A 21323-nucleotide genomic window follows, 5' to 3' on the forward strand; every position below is an offset into this window, starting at 1 on the left:
AAAACCTTTCTGGAAACCAAACTGACATTTTGTTAGTACTTCATTTTTACAGATATGTGAAGCTACTCTTGAATACATTACTTTCTCAAAAATTTTGGATAAAGCTGTTAGAAGGGAGATTGGACGGTAATTGTTGATATCAGATCTATCCCCCTTTTTATGCAAAGGTATAACAATAGCATATTTCAGTCTATCAGGGAAAATGCCCTGTTCCAGAGAGCTATTACACAGGTGGCTGAGAATCTTACTTATCTGTTGAGAACAAGCTTTTAATATTTTGCTGGAAATGCCATCAATTCCATGTGAGTTTTTGCTTTTAAGCAAGTTTATTATTTTCCTAATTTCAGAGGGAGAAGTGGGTGAGATTTCAATTGTATCAAATTGCATAGGTATAGCCTCTTCCATTAACAGCCTAGCATCTTCTAATGAACACCTGGATCCTATTACATCCACAACATTTAGAAAACGATTATTAAAAATATTTTCAACTTCTGACTTTTTGCTCGTAAAGTTTTCATTCAATTTGATGGTAATACTGTCTTCCTCTGCTCTTGGTTGACCTGTTTCTCTTTTAATAATATTCCAAATTGTTTTAATTTTATTATCAGAGTTGCTGATTTCAGACATGATACACATACTCCTGGATTTTTTAATAACTTTTCTTAATATAACACAGTAGTTTTTATAATTTTTGATAGTTTCTGGGTCACTACTCTTTCTTGCTGTCAGATACATTTCCCTTTTCCGGTTACAAGATATTTTTATACCCTTAGTAAGCCATGGTTTGTTACAAGGTTTCTTACGAGTATATTTAACTATTTTCTTGGGGAAGCAGTTTTCAAATGCATTTACAAAAATGTCATGAAATAAATTATATTTTAAATTGGCATCAGGTTCACGGTACACCTCATCCCAGTCTATCTGCTGTAGGCTTTCCCTGAAATTTGCAATTGTTAAATCGTTGACTGAACGTACTACTTTGGAGGACTGTTTAGTATTGCTGAATGGAGCTATGTCATATATTGTAACTAGCTGTGCACCATGATTAGAAAGACCATTCTCAACATGCTGAGCATTTATCTGGTTAAACTTATCTTGGTCTATAAAGAAGTTATCTACCAGTGAGCTGCCATCCTTTACCACCCGAGTAGGAAAATCAATAACGGGTGTCAAATTGAAAGAACCGAGTAATACTTCAAGGTCATTTTTCCTATTACCCTCTTTCAGAGAATCTACATTGAAGTCCCCACAAATAATAATTTGCTTCCCCCTGTCTGACAGATAGCACAACAAGGAGTCCAAATTTTTCAGAAATAGATGAAAATTTCCTGATGGGGACCTATATACAGTTACAATTATAAATGTGCCTTTATTTAATTTAAGCTCACAGGCACATGCTTCTATATGTTTCTCTACACAAAACTTTTTTGTTTCTATACTTTTTGCACAATGATAACTTTTGACATATATGGCAACTCCTCCTTTCTCCATATTTTCTCCCATTAAATGTGCAGAGAGCTTATATCCACTTACATTTACCTTATCCATATCAGTAACAATGTGATGCTCAGACAGGCATAGTATATCTATTTCATTCTCAGCTTCTAAAGCTTCTAAACAAACCAGAAGCTCATCTACTTTATTCTTTAAACTCCCAATATTTTGATGAAATATACTTACATTATTTTTAATTGTACTTTTATGAGAACCTTTCCTTATTCTAACATTTGCAGTACTCTCCTGTCTGAGTTTCTCATTGTGCTTAGGCCTAGTTCCTATACCAGTGGTCACACGGTGTTCAGAGAGGCAGATTATGTCAACTGGGTTGGGTGACTTTAATTCATCAATGCAATTACCTAGGCCTGAGATACAACTTGGTGGAGATAAAATTTCTGGTGATTGGTGAAAATTTATAATTGATAGCTGTGATTGGTGATCAAATGTGCTAGAATTGTGCTGTTTAATTTCTTTCCTAAACTGAAGATTTGTTTCAATCCTGACCTCTCGTAGAACTTGACATCTTTCTGTCTTACCCATCATAAAAAAGGTGCTGCTCCAACACCTGTAACCACTGGTATTTTACCATTCATGGCAGTGCCTCCCCCCCCCCCTTAAATTTCCTGCTATTACCCCAGCCAGTTTCCCCTTCCCTTTCCTGTTGAGATGTAGGCCGTGCCTGGTATAGTCCCACCTACTGAGATAATCAACAGGAACCACACCAATATGAGCCCCTGCACCCGACCCAAGCAGCCGTTCCAACTCCAAATTAACTCTCCCAACAGAAGAGTTCAAATGAGGCCGGTCATGGCGTCTCAGGACAGATACAAATTCAACATTGGTGTGTCTCGATGCCGACGCAATCTTTACCAGGTCACACTCTATACTGTACCCAGGATCTCTGTCGATGCTGTTCCGTTGCCCTCCCACAATAACCACGGTGTCTTCCCTGGTAAATCCTTTACAGAGTGAACCTAAATCCTCTGTCACCTGATCCAGACTAGCACTTGGTTTGAAAAAATTTGTGACCTGGTATTCTGGTCCTAATTCCTCCTGCAGAAGTTGGCCTACACCTCCGGCATGAGAACTGCCTAACAACAAAACTTTCTTCCTTTTCAATGACTTTCCTACATTCTTTTTCAATTTACTATTGAAAGTTTGTTGTGTCCTGTCTACACCTACCTCTGCTTGAGGTTCATCAGTTTCTAACTGAAGCAACAGGTCAAACTTATTTTTGACATTCACCACAAAACTGTCAGACTTAGTTCTAGGCCTGTTCCTTCTGCTACCTGTTGCCACTTCCCACCTCTCTTTGCCCTTCTCCCTCCTTAACCTGTCCAGATCTTCCCTAGCCTGATTTAGCTCAGCCTGAAGGGCAGCAATTTTCCCCTCCTGTTCCACTATCTTCCTATCTCTGCTGCAAATCCTACATAACCACTGATGAGCCTGATCCACTTTCCCAACACCCACGCCACTGCAGTCCCCCCCAGTGAAAAAAACTACTACATCCATCACACCAAACCCCGGAACTAACAATTCTACGGCAAGTCAGGCACTTCTCACTCATGGCAAAAATAATACTTTAGCTAGAATAAATCAATTAAATTACCGAAAATCAAAAAAGACGTTACAAGAATTAAGCCTATTCACAAATGTATATAAGCAAGTTTCTGATTTAAAATTCCGCTGTTTTTCTGAGATCTGTATTAAAACAATGAAGGTATACGCTATTTATTATATATTTCACTCGATGGAATGAAAAAAAGGACAATTAAACGAGATACTTTAACTTTGATTCTCCAAAAACGTTACGAGAATTAGGCCTATAAACAAATGTATATAGGCAAGTTTCTGATATAAAGTTACACTGTTTTTCTGAAATCTGTATTAAAACAATGAAGTTATACGCTATTTACGGTAGTTTACTTATTTGTTACCGAGAAACTAGTTAAATTACCGTGAAACAAGAAACAAACACGTTTACAAAATTTAAGCCTAAGCGCGACTTCGCGAAGTTACGATCTTTTCATGTTTTCTGAAAAAATACGCAAAGAAAAGTCAAACCTTTAATGGCAAAACTAAACGATACACTAATGCACGTATTTAATTTGTTGTCGGCGTTAAACTAAATTATATTCCTGTCTAAATCACTTAACTTTCTGGAAATGGTTTCTGGCGTCACTTACTCGGCGGCCATCTTGGACTGAAATACAGGCCTTGAATGTCTCACTGCCTTACTCCGAAAAGGCTATGACTTTTTCGAGTCAAGCCCTGAAATGAGATCTTCCCTGAACCACACAATGTCACATTCCTAACCTCCAGAATATGCTAGTCAAACCTTATACTTCCCTAAACTATTATCCATCCCTTAGGTTCCTACCCACACAATCTTTCATGCTGGGAAACCTGTCCCACATACCCACCCGCAACCATCTACTCCACCTCCGCAACTGGTAACCCATGCAGTATCAAAGGCAGAACAGCTTGGAAAACCTCAGATGTTGTTTCAACTAACTTATGTCAAATACACAGGCATAACCATCACTAAACTGTCTAGTCAGTGGCTATCTAATAGTCTTGCACTAAATAATACAAACAGTTTCTAACAATCTGTTTAATGAAATGGCTTAGTCAATTCAGAGGGCAAAGACACATTTTCGAAGTTAAAACATTGGTAACACAGATCGTTCAAACAAAATTTTTCATGAGTCTTCCCTATCAAAAATAAAACCTGTTTCGATAATGAAAGATACAGACCTTAGCTGTATGAAGGGTATCAGATCATTTTCTGTGTTTTACTGCTCCAGCAAAAACGTGTGGATAAGAACAGAAATGTTCAATGAGTAGCTTTTGAGCCGTGGCAGAGATATGGGAAGGAGGAGTGGAAGTGAAAGAAACTATGATTTTTCTGGACAATTTTGCAGTTCAAAACAACCTACTGATGGTAGATAATGTGAAACTTCATTTTTCCCTATGAATACACTTCAAAATTACCACTTGGGCATGGAATAATTCAAAATTTTAAAGTTCTTACTGTAAATAGGTTCTAATAATGGTGTGAGCTAGCACTGAAGATGGTCAGAGGACCAACATAGAAGTTTTGGTAGTGGTAAATATGGCTGCAAGGTATCATACTATGTTACCCAAAGAAGATTTCAAATTGTTCCGAAATATGTGATTGATTAAGGAACAAAATATGACTGAAACAACGGGAGAGTACAGAAACTGACTCAATTGTTCATGATACTTGTGCCTTCTATCTGTCTCAGCAGAAAATGTGAGATTTGATGATTTTGTACATTTTGATGACCACGTGAAGAAGAAAAAGAAGAAATCACCATTTGAAATTATGTGCATGAAAATCAATAGAAAATGTGCTTCATCAAGCACACTGAAAACAAAGCAAGAAATATATCCGATTTATTTGCAAAATAAAACTGAACATTTCTTGCATGTTTTCATAAATTTGTGTGTGCGTTTTTCATTTGAAGTTTTTGGAGAGCAAAAGGAAAAGTTTTCTTGTGTATGTTTGTAAATTTGTGCACACTTTTCACCTGGAATGTTAAAATCAATCAAAATTAATGAAACTTACTGCTTCCTATTAATTTAAGTTCTAGTTCTTACTTGCTGCTTGCCTTTGGAAAGAGAGATGAATGTTATTGAAATTAAAACACTATTTTTTTATTTTTTTATGGGATACTCTTACTTCAACTTTTTCTTCAATCATTTTGGTCAGTCAAACTGTCGTTAAAACAAATATTCTATTATTCTAACTTCTTCTGAGAGACCTTATGCTTCAAATTATTGAGCATTCTAATTTATCTTCTAATCTATCCTTACTTTTCATTCTATATTTAAAGTCTCTGGACTGAAGCTGGCACAGTGCTTACCAAGGAACACCTCTGACCTACTCTCCTGGAGTGTGACGTCTGACAGTCTCCACAGTCAGGACTCATGCTCAGTTTAGCTGGGTGGATGTTTTAATTTGTTTTTAGTAGCTGGGTCATTCTTTTAGTTTCACAATCAACCAACCTTTTTTTTATTACTTCCACTGTTTTTTAACATGTGACAGTTTCATGACAAGATCTACTGGAACATGTACGCAACATTTTCTGTTGCTGTGGATATCATTATGTGGCATCTGCTTTTTGTTTTAACAAGAGTAATCCTCACTCACCAGTACCAAGATCTTGTGAAAGGGTGGTGATGACCATGCTGTTTAGTGCTCAACAATTTTAAATCCATCCATCCAAAAGCCAGGAAGTGTATAACTTTTCCTTTTATACGTATCTATCAGAAGCATGACATATTTCACCCCCTGAAGCACTGGCCAGCAATTCTGTCTCATAAATTATTAGTTCCCTCAACTGTCTTTTCCTTTGATAAAATATATTTCCCAAAGCACAACCTCATTCAATTTATCACTAGTGTGCAACACTGTTTTGCAAAGAAGTTATTTAATACTGTAGAAAGCTACCTACAATATCCACCGATTTCTCAGAACCAATCACAGCACATAATTACATATTGCAACATTGCACACACTATTGGCTGGTGTCAGGGCCAAAGCACCAGTATTTGGTTTCCTCTCTACATCCATCACCACCAACTTGTCCCCGAACACCAGCATCCCTGACTCTTCTGATCTCTAAACATTTGCACCCTCAATCTCTACCAGTCACTGGCCTCCCATCATCTCTCTCAGACCATTTTGCCCCCCTTCCCTATTATCTACATCTATATTCTGCAGGTCATGTCATGGTGTGTGGCTACAGGTACTTTGTGAACCAGTGTCACACCCCCGTTTCCCTGTGGCTCTGAGCACTATGGGACTTAACATCGATGGTCATCAGTCCCCCCGTTTCCCTGTTCCAGTCACAAATGGTTCATGGGAAGAATGACTGCTCATAAGCCTGTGTGTGAGCTCTAATCTCTGTACTGTTACCTTCACTGTCTTCTCGTGTGATGTGTGTAAGAGGAACAACAGGAAGCAATATATTCATCGACTCATCTGGGAATGTATGTCCTTGAAACTTTAACAGCAAACCATACTGTGGCGCAGAATGCCTCTCTTGTAGCATCTCTGTGATTCTTTCGTGTTTACTAAATGAGCCTGTAATGAAATGTGCTTTTTTCCTTTTCATTAGGGTCTTCTCTGCTTCCTCTAACAATCCCACCTGGTACAGATTCTGGACTGACAAAACAGTATTCAAGTAATGGTCAGATGAGGGTTTTGTAAGCTACCTCCTTTGTGGGTGGGCTACATAACTCAAGGATTCTTCCAATGAATCTCAGTCTGGTGTATGTCTTACCTGTGATTAGTTTTATGTGGAGGGTCAATTGGCACTCCATATGCCAAGTGTCAATCCTCTGCAGGTCTTCCTCCATTTCACTACAATTTTCTAGGTTTGTGACTTCTCTGTATACAACAGCATCATCTGCCTCAATTCTCCCCTGTTAGCTTTCTGATGGGTTTGGTTTGGTTTGTCTGATGTCCAGATTTTATTGTTTTCTTATTTGTCTCCTTAAATTCTGTGGACTATCCTCCCACTATCTAGAATCAGTCATTAGAATATGTTGCAATGGTGGCAGCTCTTCCTACTCATCTCCTCCCTTTCCCTAACCAAACCTTACAACCCGTACGTTCAACCACAGGAGATGATCGCTCATTGGCACAAGTGTTTGCTCCATCAAAGAGGAGTAGATTTTTTTTCATACAAGCATTTGTGCATGTTTCAAGAAATATGATATTCATTCAGAAACTTAGATACAGCTTTTCATTTATTTATTTATTTTTGTTTGAATTTGGCACTACCACAACCAAAATTACAGCTTTCACATTAAAAGCAATTTTTATTGGTGCTGCTTTTAGAGGCATAAAATACAGTGTCCACACAATTTTAAATATTGTGTATTTCTTGATAGTGATAGTGATTCCAATGCAACATGTTAGCTTTAAGCATGGTAGCACATTTGGATGCACCAATAAAACAGTTTATTCAAACTGCATGCAGAAAAAAACATATTGTTGAAATTACTTACTTCAGTATCATCAGCAGTTGTCACATTTGGGGCAGCATTTGTTTCCTCGCTCAGAAGGGCCTACAAATAACAGAAAATATAAGACTATGCACAGAAAACAATAATTCAAGACACAGGAGAACATGTCAGTAATCAGAAAATTAATTAAATTGATATCTGTTATATTTGAGGATGTCAATTTTGGCACTACAATGGAACTGATACAAGCAGAACAATTACAGGGAGAACTGTGTAGCAAGCATGTCACAGCTACCTATCCCGTAACTTATGAAAGATCAAGTGAGCAACAAATGAAGGTTATTTTATGGTGTAAAGGCTGCTGCAATGCTGCTTCAGTTCACTTAACTTGCGGTACTGACTTATGTTCCTATTGGCGTGCTTCTGGCTGGATCATCTCATCAACAACCTTTGCTATAGTTGGACTTGGGCTATGGACATATTTTGACAGGAATCCTCATTTGCTACAACTGGACTTTTACTATGTTTCTTCACTTCTTTTAGGTCACGTGTTAGGTAGTGTTAGTACTTTGTCTAAACACTCACAGTGTTGTACCTTTTCCTCATGAAGTTCTGTTTGCGTACTATTGTCTTCTCATTTCTGGTGTTCAATAAATGTTTGCCTGACACAGACACTACTTTGTTGATGCACTGAGGCAAGGGACATAGCTTCCTGTTTGTTAGACTTAGGTTCTGATATCTTTTGCTTATTGCATAATTTAGTTCCCTTAGTGAGCAAAGTATTGTCAACTTTCCAAGAAATGTGTAAATTTCTACAAAAATTTCCGAACACTAGTTTATGAGCACACACTTACATATCATCAAAGCTATCTAACTACACAGCTCCTCTGGGGCAGTCATGCAATCTTCATCATATGTCACACAAATGAGCTACCTGACACAGCAATGGTCCTAGACACATCCAATTGCACAACAGCATCATCTCTTGACTGTGAAATACACACCACCAAATACAGACTCCATCCGGCTCTGATAGTTTCACGCATCACTCTTGACTGTGAAATACACACCACCAAATACAGACTCCATCCGGCTCTGATAGTTTCACGCATCATAATAAGAAAGAGTGGCCATTGTGTCTCAATTCCTGTAACAACTGTCACATCCTAAGACATGTAGCCAGTGTTTGCAACAGCTCAGCTGCCATGTCACAAAGCTAAAATAAATTTATGACAGACATACATTCCGTGTCATTTAGCTACTATCCTGACTCTATATCAGTGCTTTTCATAGTGCTTTCCATTAACAAGTTAGGTAGCCTCCCATCAAATGAAATAAGTTTACTGTTAGCACTAAAAATTAATTTATTTCCATGGCCCATTTTTGAGATTTTAACCTCCATCATTAGATGCATTTATATGGATTAATATGACATGTATGTGTCGTGTTACAACTTTGCAGTAACCTTTGGCACTTTCCAGTAGAAGACAATAAGAATAACAGACTATTTCTTCACTACACAGTTCACAGTTTTGTGGAGGTCTTTGATTGAAAGGCTAAACAAAGGTATAAATATAGAAGTAAAAATATCTCCAGTGGTCACATGCTCCTTCCTCTGTTACATTATCAATATACTATTACTCTTTGCAAATACCGAAGAGAGCAAATATGCTTTGAATCATATTACAAAGCTTGGGGAGATATTTGATTGCTTACATGAACAGAAATAAATATTTAAAAATCTCCAATGATCACAGGTTCTTTTCCATTATGTTAATACTTAATACGCATTTAAGTAATCAGGATGGCATGTCAGAAACATTAAGTGTAAAGAACATATAAAATAATTACATTGCCAACTATGGCAAAGTTTATATATAGTGTGTTTCTCCTAAGAGTCACCAGGTGCATTTTCTCTGGCATTTCACTGTATATTTGCAATGTGCAGATGGGTTCAGCAAACACAAATACTGCTCATCACATTTCTTGTGTTGCTCAGTGCGAATGGAGAGCATCGATTTGTTTCTTAATGTACACAAACTTTTTATTTTTAAGCAGAGTTTTGCATGATCATTCAATAGAGAGATCCCATAATAGTCTAGTACAATTTTCAGTGACATGTACTAACAGACACAATAAAAAATGAAAAATAATCATTGTCCAATAGTGACTGGGTAATGTTGCTGCACGGCAGTGGCGGGCAATATGGGGCACGGCGGTGTATTCAGTTGCTGCTGGAGTCCTGGTTATTCCTCGTGTTTTATTGTCTCTGTTAAAACATATCGCTAACTTGAGTATCATCTTAGACTAATATGGGACTGTTCTACAGAATGGGCACATAAAATTCACTTTGAAAATAATTTTGTGTCAGGAAATAAACAAACATTTTTCACTGACAATGGGCATCGCACGGAACGTGATAAGCGGCATGTGTCTGGGCCCATACCAGCTGCACATTGTAGAACTGAAATTGCAGATATTTGCTAAAGTGCCAGAGAAAATTTGCTCTACAACTCTTAGCAGATATACACAGTGTATACATGCAGTATATACCTACAACAATTTACTAATTATTACTATGTTAAATTTGGAGTGTGTGTGTGTGTGTGTGTGTGTGTGTGTGTGTGTGTGTGTGTGTGTGAGAGAGAGAGAGAGGGGGGGGGGGAAAGGGGAGGGGAGGGGAGGGGGGGAGGGGAGGGGAGGGGGGAGGGGGGAGGGGAGGGGAGGGGGTGGGGGGAGGGGAGGGGAGGGGGAGGGGGAGGGGTAGGAGTAGGAGTAGTAGTAGTAGAGCACAGTTTTGATCATGGTGCAGCTGTAGGTTGTTACGATTATATCTATTACATGCTATATCTAGGCAATGGCAGAGAGAGATCACAGTTTTTATGACAGAACTGTGGATAGTTTATATCTATTACGTTTTATCTCTAAGTAATGGCTCAAGTAACACATCGTGGTAACATGTGCATTTGAACATGTAATCAGATGTGTGGACTATCCTTGTGCCTATGTGATAGACTACCTAGCAGCATCTTTGGTTGTTTAACAACTTTATTTTTAGTTCCTTTCAGATTTTCTCCTGGGTTTTTGGTCCTTGGTTTCTTTGTCTGTTACAGTAATAAGGTATATAGTACTTACACGGTTTCTATTCGACTGTGGATTATAGTACCCTCGAGTGGCTATCCCAATCATGGCAGACGATAAGCAAATCAGGAGTTGAAACACTTCACCTACTAACATGGACACTACACCTACAAGACACTTATCAAGGGTTTCAGAAGACCTTGAGACTATTCTGTAATTGGTGTTAAATTTACTGGCAAATGCTGAGCACTTCTTGTTTTATGCAGCTCAGGGACAGTTTGTCACCAAGGTGCATTGCACCTCCTGCACTACATAGTAAATTCATCACAGAACCTGATCTTTGGTTTCAGCTCCTTGACCATTCCTTTGAGACCTATGGCATCTCAAATGACAACATGCAATTCGTCCTCACTACTGGAGCATTGCACTCACAAACTTTGTTGTTGTCGTTATCGATTGTTGTACACAACACACCTCCTGGGGGTGAATATACAAACATCAAGAACAATGTGCTTCACCAAATGTGCAAACCTAGGGGCATCCTCATTTAACAATGCCTCCAAAGCAAAAATACTGATGACAAATCTTCTTCGGTTTGACAAAGCCCCTTCAGTTTCCTGGTGTCACCTGTGATCACTGGTTTCCATGACCAATGTTTCTGACGCCATGATCAAATACATTTGGACAAGTCAGTTACCTTTTGCAGCTAAAAGCCCAGATATTTCCAGTAGTTCCTTACCTTTTGACTTGCAATTACTGATCGCAGATCAGCTTTATCATGTCCTTTCACTCAATGTCGGAAGTGGGACCCCATACAAAATGGACAACACAGCATCATGAGTATGGTTACAGGTGCCACTGCTAAACAGCAGCAACTTCCACTTACAGAACAAGTGAATACACCATGAAGCACCTTCGACGATTTCCAGTGGTTCCAAGGAGTTTTAAGCAATCCCAGCAACACTCAATATCCCGGATGGCGTAACATCTGCCAGCACGCAAAAGCGTGTTGGTACTGTAGTGCACACGATTGCCCAAATGGGGACAGCAATCAAAATAAGGTATGACCAACCACTCCACCGAACAGTACCTACTCTCTACTTCAGGCAACTCTCCCTCCACTAAAGGAATATGTACCACTCATACTCAACCATGTGACAACAATGTACTCTCTTGTTTTGGCAATGTATCTGTCTCAAACACAGCTGATGGGGTTCTATTCTTCACAATGTTCCTATGTCACATCGGCTGCGCATCAAGACGGGTTACGAGTTGGTTGATTTAATTGGCACAGGCTCAGATGTCAGTGTCCTCCCTGCAACACCAAAAAACTGTTCATCCTTAAAACTATGGCTCACAGCAGCAAACAATTCAAGAATTCCGATGTTTGGTGATCGAGATGTCGTTGACAATTTAGTATTCTCGTGGAGTTTTCAATGGACTATCAAGATCTATGGTGTCGTTGAGCCCATACATGGTGCCTATTTTCTTCACTGCCACAACATAACTTGTGTCCATACAGGAGGCAACATTTGACATGAACAATGAAACTGTCCATGGCCAAATGATAACTCTATGATAAGCTTCCATGTTGGCAACAAACACCCCTCACCTGAGAGAACTTCAGCATGTCCAGTGGCAGGCACAAAAACACCACTGTTAAACAAACTCCTTACCCTCCTGTCCAGTATTAGTGATCCAATTTCAGAAGTTACAATGGTGGAAGAACACAAGATAAACATTCTCATGGACAATGAGGCCCTTAGTAGCGGCATTTCAGACAGTGCTGCCACACTTGTTACTGCGCAAAGACACTTATGTCAACTCACGGTAAGACCATCGATGCAACAGAACACCAGTCTTCACCACAGTTCCAAGATCGACACGATCATGTCTATTACACCCTAATTTTGCGCACAAAACCAGATTGCTATCCTGTTCCACACTTACAGTATTTTACGGCTGCTCTGGTGGGCCTCCAAATGTTTAGTGATATTGACTTCCAAAAGGCTTATCAAAAAATCCTATAGTAGCAGAGGATGTACAAAAAAAGACAGCAGTTTGAAAGACTATCCAATTATAGATTGAAGACAGTGACAAATAGGCAGTGGACTTTTCTGGGATGTCAAGTGATTCCCGAAGGTATTAAGCCCTTAAATCTAAGATGGACTTACTTCAACTAATTCTCCTTCCCAATACATATTAGCAATTGCACCGTTTCTTATGCATTGCTTATTACAAAGGCGCCACCTGCCACATGAAGCAGCAGTCCGGGCACTGCTCACTTCATTGGGACATAAAATCCTCCTTGTGGGAGGCAGTACTTCTTGTTCACTCTCTGGATTCAGCGCCACTTATTGTGGTCTTCAACAATAGCCAGACTGCTAAAAGGGTGGTGCTACAATGGAAGGTAAAAAGGTAATGGCAGCCCCTTGATTTTCCCTCATAAGTTGCCTGATGCACAGACTAAATGTTGCGCCTACAAACATGATTTGTCAGTCGTCTACGAAATAATTATATATTTCCGAGCACAAGTTGAGGCACTCCACTTCAGTTCACTTCACTTCACTTCCTTTAAACTACATACCTGTTTCTTTGATGTTTAACAATCCTCACAATTCCTTCTCTTCAGCAGTTCTGCCATTAGAACTTCATCGTGCAATTCACTACCAACTTCTGTCACCTGCGAGGAGATGACAAAGTGGTTGTCAACTATTTCTCAAGAATCAATGAGATCTCTGCAAAAACAGATCTAATCCAGCTAGTTGCACTACAGGAAAAAGACAAGGACCAACACAAGTTCCTTACAAATCAAACAATGGGAAAGCAGCTGAAACAGTTACCTATGGACAGCTTCCTCATTTGGTGTAATGTTTCTCAGGACTGATCCTGACCTTTCATACCTTACAGTTGTAGGAAACCTGTTTTTGACACAATTAACAACCTCACACAACTATTCAGATGTAAAGGACAGATATCATGTCCATTATAATTATCCGGGCTGTTATGCCGTGGTCGGGTGATGAATTCTGTGTCGATTCCCAACGCTTCGTCTCCGACTGTGGGAGACATCTTCACGGGGGTCCGTAGCTCGATGGAAGGTCCAACACACCCCCTAGCGAGCCACTGGGTGTGCTGGACCTTCCATCGAGCTACGGGCCCCCGTGAAGATGTCTCCCGCAGTCGGAGACGAAACGTTGGGAATTGACACAGAATTCATCAACCGACCACGGCATAACAGCCCAGATAATTATAATGGACATGATATTTCCACCCGTGAAAGTCTACATTTTAGTATAAAGGGCAGATATGTTTGCCTGAGTGTACAACATGATTGTTGTTTGGGGTTTACAGCCTGCTTATCTAGCCAGTCGGATGCCAGATCCATATGCCTCTCGGTTTCTTTTGAGAAGCAACATGCCATTTTCCTCATGCTCACATAGACCTCTTAAGGGCACTACCCAAGACTGAGATATATTCCCATGGCTACTGTCATGTCTCCACACTAGGTCGAAGCCACGCCTATTATGGACATTTCTGCAGTAGGTCAAAGCCGCACCTATTATGGACATTTCTGCAGAGACAGTTGCCCAAGCCTTTCTAACTACATGGATTTCAAGTTTTGGGTGCCCGACAGATGTGACGACAGATTGAGGTCAACAATTTGTGTCTTCTTTATTCAATGAAGTGGTTACCTTATTGGGTTCACTCACCATCGTTCCATCATCTATCATCCACCAAGCAATGGCATGGTGGCACGCTGGTGCAGGACACTCAAGTCAGTGTTAATATGTCACAAGTCTTCCTTGTTAACCATCTCACCATTGGTGTTACTTGGGCTGCAGACTGCATTCCATACTGACTTCAATGCTTCAGCAACAGAAATGGGGTAAGGTGAAATCCTAACACTTCCATCAGATTTTTTCTCCAAGCAGCAAGAAAGATACCTTGAAAATCCTTCCTCATTGGTACTACAAATGAGGGAGTGAATTTCAAATTTCCAAACTACAAAGGCATCTAGCCATGCAAACCCATCCGTTAAAATTTGTAAAGACATCACTCACTGTACCCATACTCCATAAGGATGTCATTAAAGCACCCTTGCAACCATCTTATACTCACCCCTTTTTAGTCTTACAAAGAGATGCTCACACAATGATGCCACTAATCAAAGCCAACCAAGCTGGGTTTCCATTGAACAGGTTAAACCAGTATATCTACTCCTGTCAGATGTCCTTACACAAGGGCAGTCTCTCCTTCAGCTTACATCTGCTTCTAGACCTTTCCCTGCTGACCAAGTCTCTACTCCACAGGCCCCACCTGGTGCCCAACTGTCATCATCAATGGAGTCAGCCACTGCACGTACTCACCCGTCATCAGGCCCTTCCCATTTCAACGAGCGCTCTCTCACTCATCGATACCAGTGCTAGTTCACAAGAGAACATGCATAACAATACAGCACAAGTTTGCTTTTATCCAGACAGCCTCGCTCTACAGGAAGGGGGGCTTATGAAGACACAAATATTCAAATATGTAATCTAAAGCGAGAACTATCCTTGTTCCTAAGTGATGGACTTCTTAACAGCATCTTTGGTTACGTTTAACAACTATGTTTTAGAAACTACCATGGAAACATGCAAATAACTAGTGAATTAATTAATTAATTCTTGGTAAATATGAAGGGGAGGATGGAGGTAATGTGTGTGCTGGTGGGTGGGAATGCATCAGCCATGTGCACGCAAATTTAATAATGTGTGCTGCTGTTAAAAACAGCAAAGGTACTGTTGTAAATGTCATTTAGGATAGCCTCAATTTTTTATGGTATTTTTTGTATCTTAGTGCTGACGTGTGGTGTTTGAATCTGATCTCAAATGAGCAACTCTCAGACCTATGCTCATGTGTTCATTGCTATAAAGTTCCTTGCTTCTTGAATGGAGAGTAAGAAATTTAATCTCATTTTGGATTTTGGGTTCTGACAGCTGGTCCTTAGGTTTTTATACTATGTTATTAACTCGGAAGAAATCTATAACATTTTGTACAAATGTGTTGCTCTGTTCACGGTTACAGTCCTTTCGCCACTGTCAGCATTTACTATGAAAGCATCTGCATTTTCAATGCTATTACATATGTTCATATTCTTTTGAAGCTATGGCTTAACATTATAGAAACAATAATTTAGTTGAGCTTTGAAGTTTGGTGGGTCTTTCTTTCAATGTTGTCACACTTTTGACATTTAAAATACATGTTTTATTTTAAAAATGGCCTATGGTATCTGGCTGCAGTATTTTATCTACACTATAGCAGTGTGTGTCTGGTAAAGTCTGCAGCCATAAAGTGTGATGGATGTAGTCGATTTTGATGATAACTCAATGTTATAGAAATACAAAAGACAAGATGAGGGCAGATTAAATACATCAAATTGAAAAACTGGCTCACAAAGTAAACTGGGACACCTGGCACATTACAATGAAGACTATTTTAAAATGTGATGAAATTTTGCTGAATGGGTGATGGTTAATGGAAGGACACGGAAATGCCCAATTTTGTTGCTTGAACCAACCCTTTGCTTCATGACAGTGAATGCAAAAACCACCAATGACATTTGGGACAAACTACATAAGATTTATGATGTTCACTCGACCAAAAACGTTGATTTGCTTAGACACAAATGTCGTAATATTGTATGGGAAGCATTTAGTGGTGTACAGGATCCTCTAGCCAAATTTGATGAAATACAAAGTCAACTTTTTTTGTTAGACAAGTAAATTGGTAATGATCATGTAAACTCTAATGAGTGTCACTAGATATTAAATGCATTCCTGTATTGAGCAATACTCTGGTAAGCAATGGGTCTTCATCCCTAAAATAATCTGGGCATAGATTATCACATTTCTGCATAAACTGCAAAGAGGGACGACACAAACCCAGAACCTAGCTTAACACTATGTCTACTGGCATGTAATGGTATAACATAGAAAACTCGGATTGTTCATGCCCTCAGTTCCTCAAAATTAATTCAGTTCAACACACTTTCTTTGCCTCCTGGCTGATATCCGCACATCCCTGAGAGTGAATTCATAGCGATTTTCAGATCTGTTCTTAAAGTCGATGTGGTTGGTAGAAGTCAATCCTCTTTCTGAAACCAAATTTGCACTCAGGCATGACAGAAGAAGCAATGATGATTGTATGTTACCAAAATCTCCATAGTACTGTCACAAGCAATCATTTTGATAATGGCACATTGTTTATCTCACCAGAATATGTACGACTCATAGGTGACCAAGGCACCAGCTGAGACAGCACTTGATGCTCTTCTTGAGTACATATAGGACCATTCACATGAACAGTAAATGTCTTGTGCAATAGCTAAATGGTAGGCAATCCTGGGCCCTGTTCTCACTCTTTCATACAGCTTCCTCACAAACAGCAATTTCTCCCACACAAATACAATTACATGTACAAGGTCTTTCATTAGACATCCAAGATGATGCCCATCAAGGTGGGGGCCACTTATGCCGACTTTGTGTGCAGTGGCCACCATGATGGCACTCCTCAGCATAGTGGTAGCACCACCAACCAATTTTATTACTTCCACCAACAATACCTTTGCCATTGTGTGCAGGATACAAACCTGCAGCATACAAATTCACTTTTGATATGGCTTACCTTTCCTCAGTCCCACTCATTGCATCTGTGAGTACCTAAAGCCTTCATAAGAAGGGAACAACTAAGTGGACTATGCCAGCACTCCTGCTGTTGCACTTGAAACTCAGTCATGCTGGTGGAAGATTTTGCAGACAGCAACACATCGCTGCAGCCACTGAGCTTCTAAAGCTGGACAGTGTTGACTCCAGTTCCAATCCCAATCAGGCACCCTGGACAGTGCCACGAAACAATGCTCTTTAACTGGAGTGATCAACATCCTGAAGCCTCTCAGGTGATCCAAACAAATGGCAATTGTGTTAAGTCACTTTCCCTTCAACTCCATGGATGAAGCACAAACTGAGGCACTTCTGACAACACATACTTTTTCAGGAATGAAGGGGCTACAAAGATTTCCATCCTGACAGCTAATGGAGAGAGCACAGCTATGAAACATGCATGCCACAGTTGTAAATCTTACAGAACATTACACAGCTCATTTCCTACTCATGCTTGTAACATTAAGCCCACTGTAACCCAGTCTGGTAACTTTGCTTTTGTTATGGCTCCACTAAATCCTCCACAACAATCTCCTACCTGACTGACTACTGATTCCATCTGGTATGACTATGTACATGCTAATGCTTCACTTACACTGTACATCCAGTCTCTCTTTTTGGTCATGTATCATACAGTATCCCTACTACATTCTACTATTCTCAGTGTTATAACTCCAACTCTGCAAGTCATCCTTGTGTACTACTGTATTTATAGTTTTTGTGTCTATTTTTTGTAGACGAAACACAAGTGCTCAATACAGAGGCACATATGCCAACGGATCTTTCAGCCAGGTTCTTGCATTATGCAAGAGTTGTGAATAATGGATTACCAGATGCGTTAATTATGCGATTTTTGCACTGAATTTATAGGTACAACAATTCTCTCTTCATCTATGTCCACATCTCCATGACTACTAAGCAACTCACAATTAAGTGCCTGGTACAGGGTACTTCGAACTACCTTCAGACTATTTCCTTATCCTTACTCTCTAACAGCACATGGGATAAACAAACACTTAAATCTTTCCAAACGAACTCCAATTTTTCTTATTTTATTATGATGATAATTTCTCCCTATGTAGGTTGGTGACAATAACACATTTTTGCATTCAGAGGAGAAAGTTGGTGAGTGAAATTTTGTGAAAAGTTCTCACGTCAAAGAAACATGCCCTTGTTTTAATTATTGCCACCCCAACTCGCTCCATCGTTAGGAACGACGTCAGTACCAACAATATATGTCACTTTGGATCGGAAGAGATTCTGTCTGGTTTCGGGTGGCTAGCTGAAATGGTAAGGGCTGTCAGTCTTGCTTGTGAGATGAAGGTGGAGCTCACTATCTGCAGTATATCAACAGAACCGACAGTGTTCTTTGGGTACAGAGCCAAGTGGGTGGCCCAAATCAGAGGCCTAGGTGTTTCTGCGACCGTGTAGGCTGCAGAATCTTCAACTTGTGGCATTGGCTGGTGGGTTTGCACAGTCTGCTTAATGGGTCAGGAGCCCACTACACACAGGAAATGAGCCATGGGTAGTAGGGGCTATGTCGAGGGGCCTGAGTAGTTTTTAGGTTAAAGGATCTCAGTAAACTACAGAAAGGCCATTAGTCTAAAAGGGTGCAGGGCAAACACAGGAAGGTAGACCTAGCAACAATCAATACTTAGTTGTAAATTGCTGTAGCTGTGTTGGGAAATAACCAGATCTCCAAGCACTATCAGAAAGCACTGAAGCTCAAATTGTTATAGGTATAGAAAGCTGGCTAAAGCCAGAAATAAGTTCAGCCGGAAATTTTACGAAGGATCTAACAATGTTCAGAAAGGATAGATATAATACAGTTGGTGGTGGAGTGTTTATTGCTGTCAGAAATGGTTTACCTTGTAGTGAAATTGAAGTAGATAGTTCCTATGAGTTAGTATGAGTAGAGGTTATACCTGACAACCAGAATAAATTAATAACTGGTTCATTTAACTGGCCCTCTAATTCAGATGATAGAGTTGCTCAACAGTTCAAAGAAAACATGAGTCTTATTTCAAATAGGTACCCCACTCATACAATTATATTTGGTGGTGACTTCAATCTACCTTGATATGCTGGCAAAAATACATGTTTAAAGCCAACAGTAGGCATAAAATGTCTGAAATTGTACTGAAAGCTTTCTCAAAAACATTATTTTGAACAATTAGCTCAGTGGCCCAGTTGAAATGTAAATGTTTGTGAAAACATACTTGACCTCTTAGCAACAAATAATCCTGAGCAAATAGGAAGCATCATGATGGAAACAAATGCTGAGACAGTAGATCCACTCTTACCAATTGTATAAAACTACTCGCACACCAAAAGTTTCACACCTAAAGACGGTAAAGTTGCACATGTCACACGAATACCCAAGAAAGGAAATTGTCAAATAGTCAGCATGGATTCAGAAAATATTGTTCTCATTAGACACATCAGCTCTTTATTCTCATGAAGTAATGACTTCTATCGATACGGTATGTCAAATTGATTTCACATTTTTAGATTTCCAGAAGGCTTTTGACAGCGTTCCTCACAAGCTCCTTCTAATCAAATTGTGTGCCTATGGAGTATCGTCTCAGTTGTGCGACTGGATCCATGAGTTCTGCCAGAAATGTCACCATTCGTAGTAATTTATGGAAAATCATCAAGTAAGACAAAAGTAGTATCTGGCATTCCCCACAGAAGTGTTACAGGTCCTCTGCTGTTCCTGATGTACATGAATGATATAGGAGGCAATCTGAGCAGCTATCATAAGATATTTTGCAGATGATGCTGTCATTTACAGTCTTGTAAAGTCCTCAGATGATAAAAACTGATAAAAATAATTGCAAAATGATTTAGACAAGATACTTGTATTGGGCAAAAAATGGAAATTGACTCTAAATACTGAAACGTGAAGTCATCGTCATGAGCATAAAAAGAAATCTGATAAATTCTGGTTACATGATAAATCACATAAATAAATAACAGCTGTAAATTCAACTGTGTGCTTGGGATTACAGCTACAAATAACTTTAATGGAAAGATCATACAGATAATGTTGTGGGTAAATACTAAAGAGACTGCTTACACCATGTTTGTCAGCCCCCTTCTGTAGTATTGCTGGGTGGTGTGGGATCTGCATCAGACAGGACTGGTGGAGGAGGAGACAAGGAAGGGCAGCTCGTTCTGTATTACTGCGAAACAGCCGAGAGAGTGCCATGGACATGATACATGAAATGTGGCAGCAATCATTAAAATAAAGGCTTTTTCATTGTGGCAGGATATTCTTACAAAATTTCAATCACCAACTTCCTCCTCTGCTAGCGAAAATATTCTGTCGGTGACCACCTACATACGGAGAAATGATCACCACGATAAAATAAGAGAAATTAGATGTGACACAACAGTCATTTGTTGTCATTTGGAGAGAGAAGTTTGATCGTGGGTCACATTTAAAGAGAACATGCACGGCAACCGGTGAGGCCGGCTCAGTCAGGCAGCGGGCGAGAGCAGGAAGGAAGATGGTGGCATGCGAGTGATCAATGGCAGATCACCCCAAGTGGACCCGTAAGTCTCAAATGGCTGACTGTTACGCGACGCCACGAGGGTTTAACCCATTCCAGTGCACGGCTTTATGACAATTCTTTATCCACATTTGTATTGATTACACACAAGAGTCTTTGGTGTGACGTCACGTGTGCTGCACTGCTGTTGAAATTGCTTGTTAATATTTTATAAAATTTTAGACTTCATTTACTTATTTTAAAGTTTTATTTGTGTTAATATTTGCCATAAAAGTAACTTATTAGTGGATTTTCATTAATCTCAGTCTTTCTTCCTGTGTTATTGACTCGAGCGGTTAATTATTTGTGAGTGTGCTTGTGTCGTTCATCTAAGCCTCGCGCCTCAGAAGTGTGTTTACATTTTGCGGCATGCACTGCAGCTGTAGCGGTTATATAAGCTAAGTACTGACAAACTTATTTGTGCTCTGTAATACAGTTATTAAATTTAATAGTTTTCAGTAGTGTTGCGAGCCATTTGTGGCAAAATAAC

At 39.6% G+C, this 21323-nt stretch overlaps 1 protein-coding gene across 1 annotated transcript in view; it reads right to left on the reverse strand.

Moving 5' to 3' along the window:
- The window catches only part of LOC124788324 (nucleoprotein TPR-like), a 393071-nt gene that overhangs the window by 95655 nt on the left and 276093 nt on the right, over nt 1-21323 (reverse strand). Inside the window, exon 19 of the mRNA XM_047255562.1 lies at nt 7540-7599. Within this exon, the coding sequence (XP_047111518.1) occupies nt 7540-7599 (60 nt within the window). The remainder of the gene's footprint in view (nt 1-7539; nt 7600-21323) is intronic.

This window comes from Schistocerca piceifrons, chromosome 3, assembly GCF_021461385.2.
Source record: "Schistocerca piceifrons isolate TAMUIC-IGC-003096 chromosome 3, iqSchPice1.1, whole genome shotgun sequence".
Classification (NCBI taxonomy): domain Eukaryota; kingdom Metazoa; phylum Arthropoda; class Insecta; order Orthoptera; family Acrididae; genus Schistocerca; species Schistocerca piceifrons.